This window comes from Stenella coeruleoalba (genome assembly GCF_951394435.1).
Source record: "Stenella coeruleoalba genome assembly, chromosome: 10".
Taxonomy (NCBI): domain Eukaryota; kingdom Metazoa; phylum Chordata; class Mammalia; order Artiodactyla; family Delphinidae; genus Stenella; species Stenella coeruleoalba.
This window is the reverse complement of record NC_137156.1, coordinates 42,190,887-42,206,931: the sequence shown is the minus strand read 5'-3', so window position 1 is coordinate 42,206,931 and position 16,045 is coordinate 42,190,887. Positions and strand designations below refer to the sequence as shown.

The 16,045-nt window shown below is 40.7% G+C and overlaps 1 protein-coding gene across 1 annotated transcript; it reads left to right on the top strand.

Annotated features, from left to right (window-relative positions):
- Nucleotides 1-132: 132 nt before the first annotated feature.
- On the top strand, nt 133-9,400 carry LOC307192937 (H-2 class II histocompatibility antigen, E-S beta chain-like; the record flags this gene model as incomplete). Its single annotated transcript, XM_079934319.1, is given in 4 exon segments — nt 133-225; nt 5,373-5,901; nt 8,948-9,084; nt 9,086-9,400. Coding segments are annotated over 4 exon segments (1,035 nt in total). The 3' UTR covers nt 9,362-9,400.
- Between the last annotated feature and the right edge of the window lie 6,645 nt (nt 9,401-16,045).

Genomic DNA, 16,045 nt, shown 5'->3' with positions numbered 1-16,045 from the left:
AGACGACCCAATCCAGGAACAAAGAAATGAGTTCCTTGGTTGGTAATGTTTGAGATGTGGGTTGGAGGAGGGTCCTAGTCCTCACTGAGATTTGTCTGCTCCCCTGCACCCTGTCTTCTTCTCTTCTTCTGCATGGTGTGCCTTTGGTTCCCCGCAGGCTCCTGGACAGTAATACTGACAGTGATACTGATGGTGCTGAGCCCGCTCCTGGCTTGGGCTGGAGAGGTAAGCGCACACATTTGATGGTGAGCTATTTTGGGGTGTGGGGGAAGGGAGGGAGTTAGCTTTGTCTGGGTCCAGGCCATGTCACTTAAAACACCGACATCTTCTTCAGTGACTACTTACCTTTATCACATGGATCCTCAATTCCTTCCACAAACAAAAGGAGCCTGGATACTTGCCCTCTTTATAAGACCAGCATAAGGTGCCTTCGTATATATACATATAGGCTATTTCTTGTCAACTCTCTTCTAATAAAACCTCTCCAGCCTTATATCCCATTCCCTCGGGGTTTTGAGAGGATTTAGAAATGCTTTCAAAAATGATCTAAAATGATTATTAATGATTTCAAAACAATTCCCATCCGTGGTTCCCTTTATTCTGTTGAGTTATGCCAGAAAATGGGAATAATCCTCTGAAAATTTTATGGGGACTCAAAAGGAATTAGAAAGATCTCTCCTAGAAGATCCTGTGTTATGTCCATGGGATCTGTGATGCGGCTACCTCTCACTAATACGTGAGGATGTATCAAGAGACCTCACCATTGTCTCCTTTTCTTTTCTTTTTTTTAAGTTGAAGTATAGTTGATTTACAATATCAAGTTAGTTTCAGGTATACAGCACAGCACTTCAGTTATATATATATATTATATATTATACATATATATATTCTTTTACAGATTTTTTTCCCTTATAGGTTATTACAAAATATTGAGTAGAGTTCCCTGTGCTGTACAGTAAGTCCTTGTTGGTTATCTATTGTCTCCTTTTCTTTCTCCCTAAACCCCACTGTTCATAAGGCCTGTATGCCTGTACTGGAGGTACTCTGACAAAAGCTGGGGTTAGTTTTCTCCCTATTTCTCCTGCGTAAAGCACTCTGGACCTGAAGCAGGGATCCTTAGTACTAAGAATGACCCTGTAGTTAAGGAGCATCTAAGGGGCATTCTGTGATGCCTTAAAGAACTCATAAGAACTGAAAACCTGACACAGGTTAATTCTTATTAGTGCTTATTCTATTTTGAACCTTTCTATCCTATCAGTTTCTCCTATATCTCCTCTTTCTGTGGCCTGAACCCACAAGAAGAGATTCAACTAGTATAGAATAAATTATGAAATTATATTTTTATAAACTCCAAATAGTCAAATATCAGCAATTTCATATGGTTCAAACCATACACCCTGAGCAGGATACAGAGCATGTGAAGGCTGTTTCCATCCCATAGGGCTGAAAGCCAGTAAGGAAATCAAGGGAACTCATTGACCTCTTGGAGTCTTGGGCCCAAATTTCATAGGTTCATTCATCATGCCATCTATTTTCCATAATTAGCCGTCTTTGGTTACCTCTCCTTCCAGCTTTTCCCTATTCTTTCCCCTACTATGTCATCACTGTTACTAAAAATCCCCGGTTTGCACAAACCCTCAGCAACTATAACAGACGCATTGGATGAAATGAAACTTCATGAAATGTTCCCTATCTCTTAAAAATCACCTTTTCCTTACCTGTGAATGTTTCTTCCAAGTAGTAAGAGGAGAAAGAGGAAGTTAGTCTGAATTTCTCACAGGAAAGTAGAAGAGACATAAGGTGTCATGATTACAAAAGTGTGTTGGAACTGGAGCCCCTTCTTGCTTTACCAGGAGCCCCACAAAGATCAATTCCCAAAACTATGGCTTTATTTAGATGACAAATACTTCTTTGAGCAACTATTATATACTGGGCTCTGTCCTAGGCACAGAGGATTCTATTTGAATAACAGAAAAAAAAGTCCCCTATGATCATGGAAGTTACCTAATGACAAGAGAGAAAGACAACAACCCAATAACCATTGAACCAAGAAGAACATTTCAAACAGCAATAAATGCTCTGAAAAAAAATATAAGGGTTAAGGGACTGAGAAAATTGTATTCACCTGACTTCAGTGCAAGTGTCTACAGGGGTCTTCCTGTGACATTCAATTGAGACATAAATGATGAGAATAAGCCAGACATGGGAAGGATCTAAGGGACAAATGCTCCAGGGAGAGGAACCAGGGGAAAGGTCAAAGTGTGGGAAGATGTTTGCTGTGTTTAAGGGATGGAAAGAAGGTTAGAGGAGCTGAAGCAGAGAAAGCAAGTTGGCGAGTGGAATAAGATGAGGTTAGAGAGAAAGTCAGGAGTCAAATCATGTTAGGCCCTGATGGCCATAGTGAGAAATTTGACTTTTATTTACAGAGCTGTGTGAAGCTACTAAGGGGTTACAAGGAGAGTCCATTTATATTTATTTTAAAAACTAATTCTAGCTACCACATGGAGATTGGATTGCAGGGGTTCCAAGTGAAGTTACAGAGACCAGTTAGGGGACAGTAGAAAGGGTTCTCCAGGGAAGATGTGCCTGTGACTTCATTTAGTGTAGTAGCGATGAAGTGAACAGATTTGGGATAGACTGTTGAGTGACTTGTTAATGAATTAAATGGTGGGAGTTGGAAGATAGAAAATCAAAAGCTTATCCCTCAGGATTTTGTCTTGCATGATAACTAGGTGGATGGTGGCACTGTTTATTGAGATAGGGAGGACTATGGACCAGTACATCTCCTTAGACTGGATCCAAAAGTCACCTAATTAATATAAAAGACTCATTTATTGATTTTACCCCTTAGGAAATTTCCAGGGTTTTAGGAGACCTGTGGCAGAAACGGGGATGAAGAACAAATACATGTTTCTTATCATAAATCACAATATCACAGTGACTAATTGCCAAGGCAAAGAAATCAGTCAACTTTGGTTGGACTGAACAAATTTATTTTATTGGAAAAAACAGCTCTTCACTGGGACCGGCTTCCCAAAAAACATATTTCATGTAGGACCAAGATTTTCAACAGAAATAATATTGGCAAATTTTTCTATGTCACTCTCAGCTGCTCCATACTTGAGAGTGGTTTCTCCAGGACAGTTTTTTCATATGATTTACACCCATGGTTCTCACCCAACGACAGCTCAGCACTCTTTCTCCCCGTTCCTTCACCCGCCGCAGAACATTGGCTCCAGATAACGCCATTTTTAGTTGTCACACAGGGGGTTTCTTTTGACAACTAGTGGGTAGAGGCCAGGAAAGCTGATAGACAGGCTACTATGCACAGAACAGCTCCCTCTCCCCAGCCACAAAGAACCACCTGGTCCAAAATGTCTATAGTGCTGAGGTTGAAAACACTGCTTTATATACACTATGCTGCTTCTAGAAATTCTAGACTTACACTTTCTACACACATTCACCTTCCAGTTCAACTCTTCATGGTTTTATGTAGCTTGTTTCATTACCCCCAAAACTAGACAGTTGAACAAATTCATTACTTTCTTGTTGAATCCATTCAATCAAAGCAAGTTCAAGATCTTCATTTTTATTTTTTGCCTTACGCCATGTTTTTCAAAATGTCACGAGTTCTTGGTCATCACATCTCTATTTGATTTCAACAACTTGTCTTTTTAAGTCATAAATAGTGGTGGCTGTTACAATATTTTTCAGTAAAATGCCTCAAATTTCTGCAGCAATGCTACTTTCCACACTATTAATGATATCAGAAACTTCCATTTATTCTTCTTACCTTTAACCACAGGGTTATTCTTTAACTCTTTTTGACATTTTCACAATTCAACTAAATCTAAAGACAAAAATATTTTCATTTTTGAAAGAAACAAAAACATTCATTTGAAAACATACATGCAACCCAATATTCACTGCAGCATTATTTACAAATATCCAAGATGCAGAAGCAACCTAAGTGTCCATCAACAAATGAATGGGTAAAGATGTGGTTTGTGTATATATATATACACACACACACACACACACACACACACACACACACACACACACACAGTGGACTATTACTCAGCCATAAAAAAGAATGAAATTCTGCCATTTGCAACAATGTGGATGGACCTACAGAGTATTATGGTTAGTGGAATAAGTCAGACAGAGAAAGTCAAATACTCTATGTTATCACTTATAAGTGGAATCTAAAAAATAAAACAAATGTATATGACAAAACAGAAACAGACTCACAAAGAGTGAACTACTGGCTACAAGTGTGGAAATGGAAGGGGAGAGGGGCAAGATAAAGGTATGGGATTAAGAGATACAAACTACTGTGAATAAAATAAATAAGCAACAAGATATACTGTACAACACAGGGAAATATAACCATTATTTTGTAATAACTTTAAATGGAGTATAACTTTTAACAATATTGAATCATTATGTTGTACACTTGGAACTAACATAATGTTAATGATACTGTAATTTAATACCAAAAAATCAAAAATATGTGCATTCATATGATATATATGTGTATATTTATGTCTATATGTATCTTTACACACAGTGAAGCTACAGAACCATATGTAACCAATAAGAGCTCTGAGACACATTTGACCCCTTCTCTCAGCAGGTCAGATTTGCCAAACGAATTTTAGCAGCAAATTTTTAGAAAATCTGATTTTCTGAGCTATCCAGATTTGGAAATGCAGAAAAGGCATTGTGGACCTGTATTGGGGTTATGGTTTTAATCTCCTAAAACTCTTCAATAGTTCTCATTATGTTTAGCATAAAGTCAAAATCCTAATGTCACCTACAAGGAATTTAAGTGCCTGGTTCCATGTGATTTTTCCAGTCTAATCTTTTCCCCTCCTTCCTCTCACTCTCTGTGCTTCAGTGAACTTTCTAGAGGAAGTTCATCAATTCTTTCAGCTTTTCCACACAGTATTACCATTACCTAAAATGTGTCTCTCTTTTTCCCCTAAACACACACACACACACACACACACACACACACACACACACTCTTCCTCTAGCTCACATCCATGTAACCTTTTATGTTACCACTTAAAGTGGTCTTCAGAGACCACTTCTCTGGCACCCTAACCTAATTTGGGTCATCCTATCATTCTCTGCTATAGAACTTTTATCCTGACTTTTCTCACTTCTGTATAAATTCTTGCGTGTTTGGCTTTTGTCCATCACTTTCACTAAATTTTAAGCTCCACAAGTAGAGGGGAGATGGCTGTGTTCCCTTCCTTGGAGTCCCAAGGGACAGCGAAATTTGGACACAAGCACAGCCCTAACCAAGTACTTACAGAATGAAGGAGGCTCCTAAGAGGAGATGGTGATGGGGCAAATCCCAGTCCAGTTCACACTTGGAGATGTCCAGGCGAGCATGGAAGCCAAGTGGAGCCCGAATGGCTCAGGAGCAGAGGGGTCTCTTCCGCCCAGCACGTCCTTCCTCCACCGCTGGCAGGTGGAAGATGAACCCGTGGGGTGCCGGTAGAGCCTCCGAGGGAGTCCTAGCGCCCCCCGCCTGCGTTCGGGCGCCTGTCATCGGTGGGCGTCACCGCCAGTCTCCTCCCATGCGCGCGGGTGACAACATCATTCCTGTCCCCACAGCACTTTTCATGGTACAGGTAAAGTCCGAGTGTCATTTCTCCAACAGCACGCGGCAGGTGCACTTCCTGGACAGGTACATCTATAACCGGGAGGAGCTGATGCGCTTCGACAGCCACGTGGGGGAGGACCCGGCGGTGAGCGAGCTGGGGCGGCCGGCCGCGGAGCTCTGGAACCGCCAGAAGGATGCCCTGCAGCGGGCGCGGGCCGCCGTGCACACCTTCTGCAGGATCAACTACAAGTTCTTGGAGAGAAGCAGCGTGCGGCGGCGAGGTCGTGGGGGGGCGGGGGGCGGTGACAGAGACAGAGAGACACAGAGACAGAGGGACTGAGTCCAGGGTGAGTGTGTAGGATTGTGGACAAGTGCAAGTTACGAGGGTACACGTGAGAGCCTTCTGTGGGAAAACTAAAGTGAGATTTTGTCGACGTGTGCTGGTGAAAGGGGAGAGAGTGTATGTATGGTGGGGGGAATGGGCCTGGGGTCTGAGAGGACCGGGAGGGAGGGGGGTATGGGGAGAGGGATGCAGGAGCGAGGGCTCCAGGCAGCCTCAGCTGCCGCCCTGGGAGAGTCTGCGGGAGGGGAGACGAAGGAAGAGGCTGACTGGGGTGGGTGGTCAGAGATGCGGGAAGGAACCTCCAGGTGTCTGTGCTTGGGGGAGGGTAGGGGAGGAGAGGTGAGGAATGTAAGAGGTTTAGGAGAACGTGAGAGGAGCCCCAGTCTGCTCTGGTCACACACCCTCTTACTCCTGAAACCCCTGAAATAAATGTGCCGGCGTGGCGTCTGTGTGCAGACGCGTTTCTTTGAGAATGAAATTTGTGAGGGAGACTAATCTCTAGGGGTGCAACGGAGAAGAACCTTCCACTCACCTCCGACCTTTCTGAGGCTACTTTTAGGTCTAAATTTCCAACTACTCTTTTGTTTTCTTAGTGTGTATATTTTTACATATTTGAAATTATTGTGAAGCTAGCTTTTCAGATATAATTTTGTTACTTAATAATACCATACTGATGTTACTATTTTTATAATGCTAATAGTACTTAGGTAGTTGTGTTTTCCCTTTGTATGGCTGTAAGCAATTTACCTCACATTCCCCATTGTTAGATTTTATTTTCCATATTGCCACTTAGTTAGAAATTTATATCTTATTATTTTTAACTTACATTTCTTTTATTTCTAAAATTCTTCTCTCTTTTTTTCCCCCCCAATTTTAATGACTGCCCAAAGCATTATCTATTAATCTGTTGCCACTAGGGTCCTAGTGTTTTTCTCAGTAATTTTATGGGTTGTCTATGCAGTAAGATTATTAACACTTTGCTGATACTTGATTCAACATTTTCTCCAGTTTGTGGTTTCTATTAGATTCTGTTCAATATTTTCCATGTTGAGAATTTAACGTTTTTTACTTACTGAAATAGAAACTGAAAAATTGTGACTAATGATTTACCATCGATCTTAAATCTGCTATTTTGTGGTACTGTACAAATGTGTCCCCCATTTCTCCTTTCTTTTTTTTTTAAATTTATTTATTTATTTATTTATTTATTTTATTTTGACTGTGCTGGGTCTAGTTGCCACACAACGGCTTCTCTAGTTGTGGCACGCAGGCTTAGTTGCAGTATGTGGGATCTTAGTTCCCCAACCAGGGATCAAACCGAGGCCCTGAGCATTGGGAGGGCGGAGTCTTAACCACTGGACCTCCAAGGAAGTCCCTCTCCTTTCTTTTAAAATAATTGTATTTATTGAGGGCCTGAGAGTGCTAGAGGCTGTCTCAGACGTGAAGAGTCCCAGACCCTGCCCTGATCTCAAATGTCAGTTTAGAAGGAGAGAGAATTCTAAAATGATAACAATTGAAAAACTAGATGTGGCTTTTTTGGGGGAAAAAAAAAAAGAGCAAGAGAGAGAGAGAGATCCATCAGCTGAGTATAAAACAATAAAAACTTTTTAAATGATTAACTTTCCTTGTTCCTTTTCCTCTGCAGGACTCATGCTTTCCTTGAGACACAACTCATAGAGTTAGAGAATGACCTCTGTCTATTTCTGCTTCTCAGGGGAAGAACCATTTCTGTGCTGTTCTAAGATGTGAGTCCATTGAGGCAGTGTAACCAGGATTTCACACTCTACACCTCTATCTACCCCACTACTGTTCCCTAATTTACCCTTAAGCTGTGAATCACACTTTCTTTCACAGTAAAAACATTCAATAAGTAACTGACGTATACTGAAGGCTAAGTTCTGGTCATTTCTTTTTTTTCTTTTTTGGCCCTCCCTGTGCGGCTTGTGGGACTTTACTTCCCTGACCAGGGACTGAACCTGGGCCTTCAGCAGTGAGAGCGCAGAGTCCTAACCACTGGACCGCCAGGGAATTCCCCCAACCATTTCCTTACATAGTTTAAGTCCATTAACTCTTTTTTTTTTAATATGATGATCAATATTTTTTATTGAAGTATAGTTGATTTACAATGTTGTGTTAATCTCTGCTGTACAGCAAAGTGATTCAGTTATAAATATATACATCCTTTTTAAAATATTCTTTTCCATTATGGTTTATCATAGGATATTGAATATAGTTCTCTGGGCTATACAGTAGGACCTTGTTGTTTATCCATTCCATATACAGTATAATAGCTTACATCTGCTAACCCCAGCCTCCCACTCCATCCCTCCCCCAGCCCCACCCTCCTTGGCAACCACAAGTCTGTTTTCTATGTTCGTGAGTCTGTTTCTCTTTCGTAGATAAGTTCATTTGTGTCATATTTTAGATTTCACATATAAGTGATATCATATGGTATTTGTCTTTCTCTTTCTGACTTACTTCACTTAGTATGATCATCTCTAGGTCCATCCATGTTGCTGCAAATGGCATTATTTTGTTCTTTTTTATGGCTGAATAGTATTCCATTGTATATATGACTCATTTAACTTGAAGAGGTAAATTCATATCATTATCCTCCTTTATAGGAGAGAAACTGAGGCACAGAGGGATTTAAAAACTCTCGCAGGATTAACCAGTTAGAAGTAAAGCCTGGATTTGAACACAGGCAGCCTAGTTACAGAAATCACCCTTTTATTGAATGCACCCTGTGTCTTGCAAAATTTGTAAACACTTCAACAATAGGTAACTGTTTCAAATTATGAAAAGAAACCCCACAATTTTGCTCAACATCTCTCAACTCTAATAGGCCCTGTTATAGGGGTTAAATTCAAGACCCATGACACTGACTTCTCCTAAGCCACATGGCAGTCTGGTCTGCCCAAGGCTACATCTGGTCAGGAGGCTTTCTGTCTCCCTCACTATTCCCTCTACATTTTCTCTCCTACTGGAGCCTACAGTGACTGTGTATCCTGCAAAGACCCAGCCCCTGTGGCACCACAGCCTCCTGGTCTGCTCTGTGAATGGTTTCTATCCAGGCCACACTGAAGTCAGGTGCTTCCAGAATGGCCAGGAAGAGGAGGCAGGGGGTGGTCTCCACAGGCCTGATCCCTAATGGAGACTGGACCTTCCAGACCATGGTGATGCTTGAAATAGTTCCTCAGGGTGGAGAGGTCTACACCTGCCACGTGGAGCACCCCAGCCAGACCAGCCCTGTCACAGTGGAATGGAGTGAGAAGCTTTCTGACCTCGAAAATTCCTTACCCATCAGGGAGGAGACTTGCTTACCCCCGAGTGTCAGGTTTCTCCTCTCCCCACAGCATATGTGCATTTTCTCCATGTTCTTCTCTCCTTCAGCTTAGATTATTGGGGCTGCCCTGTGATATCCTGTGATAGAAATCCCCTGATTGTTTACAGACATCCCGTGATGGTTTCTACAAATACCTATACTCCCTGGGAAGGCAGTTCTGCCTGACAAGCAGAATAGAGGATGTCCCTGTTTTGAGCCTCCCATGACAGCACAGGTCGTGGTCACCCCTTGGCCCTGGGCACCAGTGCCCTGCATCGGGCTGGGCTCGTGCTTCTGACACTCCTGCTCTGAGTTGTTATTGTGACTGAGAAGGGGCACATCCTCTACAGGGATGTTCCTGTCCTGAGGGGAGTTCAATCTCAACCAGTCCCAGGCTCCTCGTCCATCAGATGTTGAAGACGTGTGGCCTTATGCCAGGGCTGTGATATTTAAGCGATTCACTGCCTGAACCTTGTAGCCATTCCTTTTCTAGGAATGGCCAATTATTCTAGTTCTTTCATATCAGGCTTCTCCCCCCAGTCAAAGCTCTCAGAGTCTCAGAGAAGTTGGATTCAGGGTAAAAATCACCCAAACTAGCTTCTTTTCTCAGGGACACGGTATGAACCTTCACGAGGCAAGATGCTGAGTAGAATCCGGGCCTGTGTTATGGGTCTGCTCCTCCTTGGGGTGGGGCTGCTCTTAATCAGGAATTAAAATGGTAAGGAAGCTGTTAGCAGCTGAGATGCCCCGCAGGTTTCTTGGAGGAAGAAATATGGCTTTGCTCAGTGAGTTCTCTGAATATCAATGACCCTATCCTACAGGGTCATCGTACAGGGTCATCGATATTCAGAGAACACATCGAGCAACACTTACCTAGTCAATCTCAAATTTCCTGGAAATCCAGAAATCAACAGTCCGCGGTTATTTATGAGTGAAATATAAGAGGTGATGGCCTGTACAGATAAGAGAAGGGTTATCATGCATGGAGATCTCAGATGGAGATCCTGGGGCAAATGCAGGAAGAGACACTAAGCCTGATGAAATGATGCTGGATTTGCGTGACGGAAGCTTCCTAGGTCACGTGCTCTCAGGGTCTGCTCTCCTCTCCACCCTGGCATCAGGTGATATGGATGGTGATGTAGAGAAATCTCAGGTGAGAGGAGGGAGTCAGGGGCTGGGGACATTGTATCCGGGAACAGACTTGCCTCCGTATCTTTTAAGTATACATCCTCCCTTCCCTTTCCTAGGATACTCTGGACTTCAGCCAACAGGTAATGCCCCTTCAGCCTCTTTTAGAGATGGATTTGGTCTCCTAGAAATGGTGGTGGAGATGACAAGACAGGAGACAGACAAAATGAGAAAGACTTTGAATTCTGATTAGGTGGTTTGCAATAAAGCTTTGCACCAGCTAGTAAGAGAACAGACTTGTGTTTGCCAAGGGGGAGGGGGTGGGGGAGGGATGGATTGGGAGTTTGGGGTTAGCAGATGCAAACTATTACATACAGGATGGATAAACAACAAGGTCCTAATATAGTGCAGGGAACTATATCTAATCTCCTGTGATGAACCATAATGGAAAAGAATATAAAAAAGAATGTCTATATGTGTATAACTGAGTCCCTTTGCTGTACAGCAGAGATTGACACAGCACTGTAAATCAACTCTACTTCAATAAAAAAAAATTTTAAAAACAAAGAAGAACCTTCTGTCCCAGCTTCTTCACAGCACGAAAAGTTTTCCTGCTTAGCACTCATTCTTCACAACAAGAGTACTTTCTCAGGATCTGGTTTGCTCAGGATCTGGTTGAATGACCCTGCAGGAAATGTCCTGGATGGCTTCCTCAGCCCCTAACCTGGACCTGGAAGTTCCCAGTGTTGATTCCAGTACCTTATTTCATTCTTTCCTGATCCTCTTTGCTTTCTACCCTTGCTGCCTCCTTTGGCCCTCATTTCCTTATATTTATTTTCTGAAATACACAGGGAGTGAATCCTCTGCTTCATACAGCATCAAGGACAAGAAATAGAAGGAAAAGAGAAAGGGAGAGTTGCATCACAAAACAAAGATCGTTTTCATTTACATTCCGGAATTTTGGACACATGTGATCTGGAAGGTTTCCTTGCTTCCTTCCCCGTTTTATCTCGGGGGTTTTCTGCATTCTGTATTTAGGCGTGTTGCCCTGAGCTAGGAGAAAGCCCTTACTGAACCCACTTCCTGGTCTCCTACATCTTTGCATTCTCAAAGACAAACACACAAGTCCCTTCACACCATGGGATACAGAAAGGGGACAACAAATACAAGACATGCAGGTAACTTGTAAGTATATGATGCCTTCAATCACATTCTTTTGTCTCTTTTCCCTGATTTTTTAAAAAGAAAATATCTAAACCTGGGTACTTCTAGAACTTTCCTTTTATTATTAAGGGTAGACTTCAACACCTCAATTTTTTTTTCTATCTCTTGAATAAAAATCAGTGGCATGCTGACTCTGACTTGGGATGTGCTCTTTTCAGAAAGCTATCAGGACAAAGCCACTGTAGTGGAAAAGATGTATTTCTGAGGCCCCCCACCAGATAGTGTGACAAACTGTCTGTCATGAGAGAATCTTGTATGGACCTTACCTTAGCAGAAAACAGAAAATGCTGGGAAACAAAAGGGAACGCATGAATACACTGATATAAACGATGAAGTACCCTGCAGCTAGAAAAAAATGAGAAGCTCTCTGTACCCTGCTATGGAATAATCTCCAAAATATATTTGGAGCAAGGTACAGGAGAGTATGTGTAGTATACAACATTTTGCTTAATAAATTAGAGGAGGAGAATAAGACTATCTAGCTATACCCATTCTATTCCATTATATTCTACTCACATGTGTATATAGAAACAATGGAAGGTTTGTAAAAGTGGTTGCCTAAATGACAATGAGAAAATATGTTGTAACGGACAGATTTGAAAGCTTGACTTGTCTGAATATCTTGTTTAATCATTTTAAATTGAAGAACATTCAAATATTTTATGTAATCAAAATTTTATTTTTTTATATCACTAAACACTAAATATAGTGTGCACCAGTAAATTAATTAATTGATTAATTTATTCGGCAAACACATATTAAAAACCCCTTTTATATTAGGTACAACTTTATTTTTTTTTCTTATTAGTCATCCATTTTATACACATCAGTGTATACATGTCAATCCCAATTGCCCAATTCATCACACCCCCACCCCCACCCCCCACCGCTTCCCCCCCTTGGTGTCCATATGTCTTTTCTCTACATCTGTGTCTCAATTTCTGCTCTGCAAACCAGTTCATCTGTACCATTTTCTAGGTTCCATATATATGCATTAATATACGATATTTGTTTTTCTCTTTCTGACTTACTTCATTCTGTATGATAGTCTCTAGATCCATCCATGTCTCTACAAATGACCCAATTTCATTCCTTTTCATGGCTGACTAATATTCCATTGTATATATGTACCACATCTTCTTTATCCATTCATTTGTTGATGGGCGTTTAGGTTGCTCCCATGACCTGGCTATTGTAAATAGTACTGCAATGAACATTGGGGTGCATGTTTCTTTTTGAATTATGGTTTCCTCTGGGTATATGCCCAGTAGTGGGATTGCTGGGTCATATGGTAATTCTATTTTTAGTTCTTTAAGGAACCTCCATACTGTTCTCCATAGTGGCTGTATCAATTTACATTCCCACCAACAGTGCAAGAGGGATCCCTTTTCTCCACACCCTCTCCAGCGTTTGTTGTTTGTAGATTTTCTGATGATGCCCATTCTAACTGGTGTGGGGTGATACCACATTGTAGTTTTGATTTGCATTTCTCTAATAATTAGTGATGTTGAGCAGCTTTTCATGTGCTTCTTGGCCATCTGTATGTCTTCTTTGGAGAAATGTCTATTTAGGTGTTCTGCCCATTTTTGGATTGGCTTGTTTTTTTTTTTTTTAATATTGAACTGCATGATCTGTTTATATATTTTGGAGATTAATCCTTTGTCCAATGATTCATTTACAAATATTTTCTCCCATTCTGAGGGTTGTCTTTTCATCTTGTTTATGGTTTCCTTTGCTGTGCAAAAGCTTTCAAGTTTCATGAGGTCCACTTGTTTATTTTTGTTTTTATTTCCATTACTCTAAGAAGTGGATCAAAAAATATGTTGCTGTGATTTATGTCAAAGAGTATTCTTCCTATGTTTTCCTCTAAGAGTTTTATAGTGCCTGGTCTTACATTTAGGTCTTTAATCCATTTTGAGTTTATTTTTGTGTATGGTGTTAGGGAGTGTTCTAATTTCATTCTTTTACATGTAGCAGTCCAGTTTTCCCAGCACCACTTATTGAAGAGGCTGTCTTTTCTCCATTGTATATCCTTGCCTCCTTTGTCATAGATTAGTTGACCATAGGTGCATGGGTTTATCTCTGGGTTTTCTATCTTGTTCCATTGATCTTTGTTTCTGTTTTTGTGCCAGTACCATATTGTCTTGATTACTGTAGCTTTGTAGTATAGTCTGAAGTCAGGGAGTCTGAGTCCTCCAGCTCCGTTTTTTTCCCTCAAGACTGCTTTGGCTCTTTGGGGTCTTTTGTGTCTCCATACAAATTTTAAGATTTTTTGTTCTAGTTCTGTAAAAAATGCCATTGGTAATTTGAAAGAGATTGCATTGAATCTGTAGATTGCTTTGGGTAGTATAGCCATTTTCACAATATTGATTCTTCCAATCCAAGAACATGGTATATCTCTCCATCTGTCTTTATCATCTTTAATTTCTTTCATCAGTGTCTTATAATTTTCTGCATGCAGGTCTTTTGTCTCCCTATGTAGGTTTATTCCTAGGTATTTTATTCTTTTTGTTGCAATGGTCAATGGGATTGGTAAATGGTAAATTTAATCCAAAAGATTAAAAAGGAGTTACATAAACTGAAAACAGACGATAAGAATGGAAACAAACTTGACAAAAAGTATGTGATTAGAAACAAGCTAGAAAAGTAAATCAAAGAAATATTCTACCCTTGTATAAAACATTGTGCAACTATTAAATCATTATATAATTCTAAATTCCATAGACTTTGGGAATATAAGTAAATTATTATACTAGAAGTAATTATAAGTAATATAGATTATATAAAGTTGTTGGACAAGTCTCAGAGAAAGAAATTGGTTGAGAAAATAGAGGATTCTGCTATTTTGTTCCATTTGAAGAGTCAGCGTCAAATAGAAAGAAATCCTAAATGTAAGTGATTGATTTAGAAGTTTATTTCAAAGTAATAATCATTTGAGCACAATTCCTCCAGTGTCAGAGACTATTATTCTATTTTTAAGCAAATTCAGTCTATTTTTTGAACATCTTAGTTGCATTGTATATTATTTACACTAAATAAGTCCTCATGCTATAGGAATTTAATAAGGAGATAGTCATGTCTGCAATAGACATACAGTTGAGATAAGTTTTATTTGATCCCAAAGTTGCAGCTTTACTCTTGCTTTGTTATCTGAGATGAAGAAATGATTCCTCTCATTTTATTTGAAACCTGGTGTGAAATTATAAGGTTGAATTAAAATGTATGGCATGACTATTTCAATGAAGACACTTTCTGCTGCTAGTAGTAGAGAAAACCCAATCAATTTGGCTTTGATTTGTTTTTTACTTATTTTACATAGCAGATGGGCCCCAGGTAGGGCACCTCCAGAGCTGATCAATGTAGCTGTCCAATAGCTAAATATATCCATCACCTCCAAAAATTTCCCTGTGTTCCCCACCTTTATTGTCATAAGAATCCTTTCCATGAGACTTATCATCTTAACAAATTTTTAATTACACAAGAGGCAACTTAATTTTTCCCAGAGTGTGATATTAGGTTTCATAAAATGAAATCTATATTTGGTCTTTTTCGCCATTCCTGGCACAGTTCTCCTAAAACGCTTGGAATTTCCAAAGTGATGAGAGCCACAAAGGTGTCTCGTTATATTAATGAGGTGACAGTTGGACCCCACTTAGGGGCGGGGGCTGGTTGTGGGGAGAACCAACCCTGTGATCAGACCCACTCCCTGACCTCTGGGAAAGAGGAAGTACTTGGAGGTTGAAACAACAGCCAATGGCAACTCAGGGGACCCCAGACACAGCAGAAGAGCCCCCATCTCAGAGCCTCAGGTGGCAACACCAGCAACACGGGCAGCAGCAAAGCACCAATGACTCCAGAGGCACAAGAAGTGACAGTGAGAGCACCTTGCAACACCTCTGACAGAAGAACTCAAATATAACCAGAGGCAGCTCAGGGAAGAGAAACCAAAACCGTGTGCTCTAGTGCCACCTACTGGAAAACAAAAGAAAAGCCTCTAACTTCTAAACCCACGATTCATCAGAATAGAAGTGTGCTCGCTACTTCAAATGTGCTGGCAGAGGACAACTCATCAAGCACCATGAAGAACCACAGCAATAGTGTACCACAAAAGTAAATAATTCTCCAGAAAACAATCATAAGGTCATGAGGTATGGTGCTCTAACTGACAGAGAATTCAAAACAACTGTCAGGAAGAAACTCAACGAGCAACGAAACTCACAAAGGCAGAACAGAAGGAATAATTTCCCAAAGAGATTGAAACCCTAAAAAAAAAAAAAAAAAAAAAAAGAACCAAATAGAAATTCTGGAGCTAAAGAACTAATAAACGAGATGAAGACTTCTTGAGAAAGCACTGGAAATAGAGCAGACCGTATGGAAGAGAGAATTTGTGAGCTCAAAGATAGAA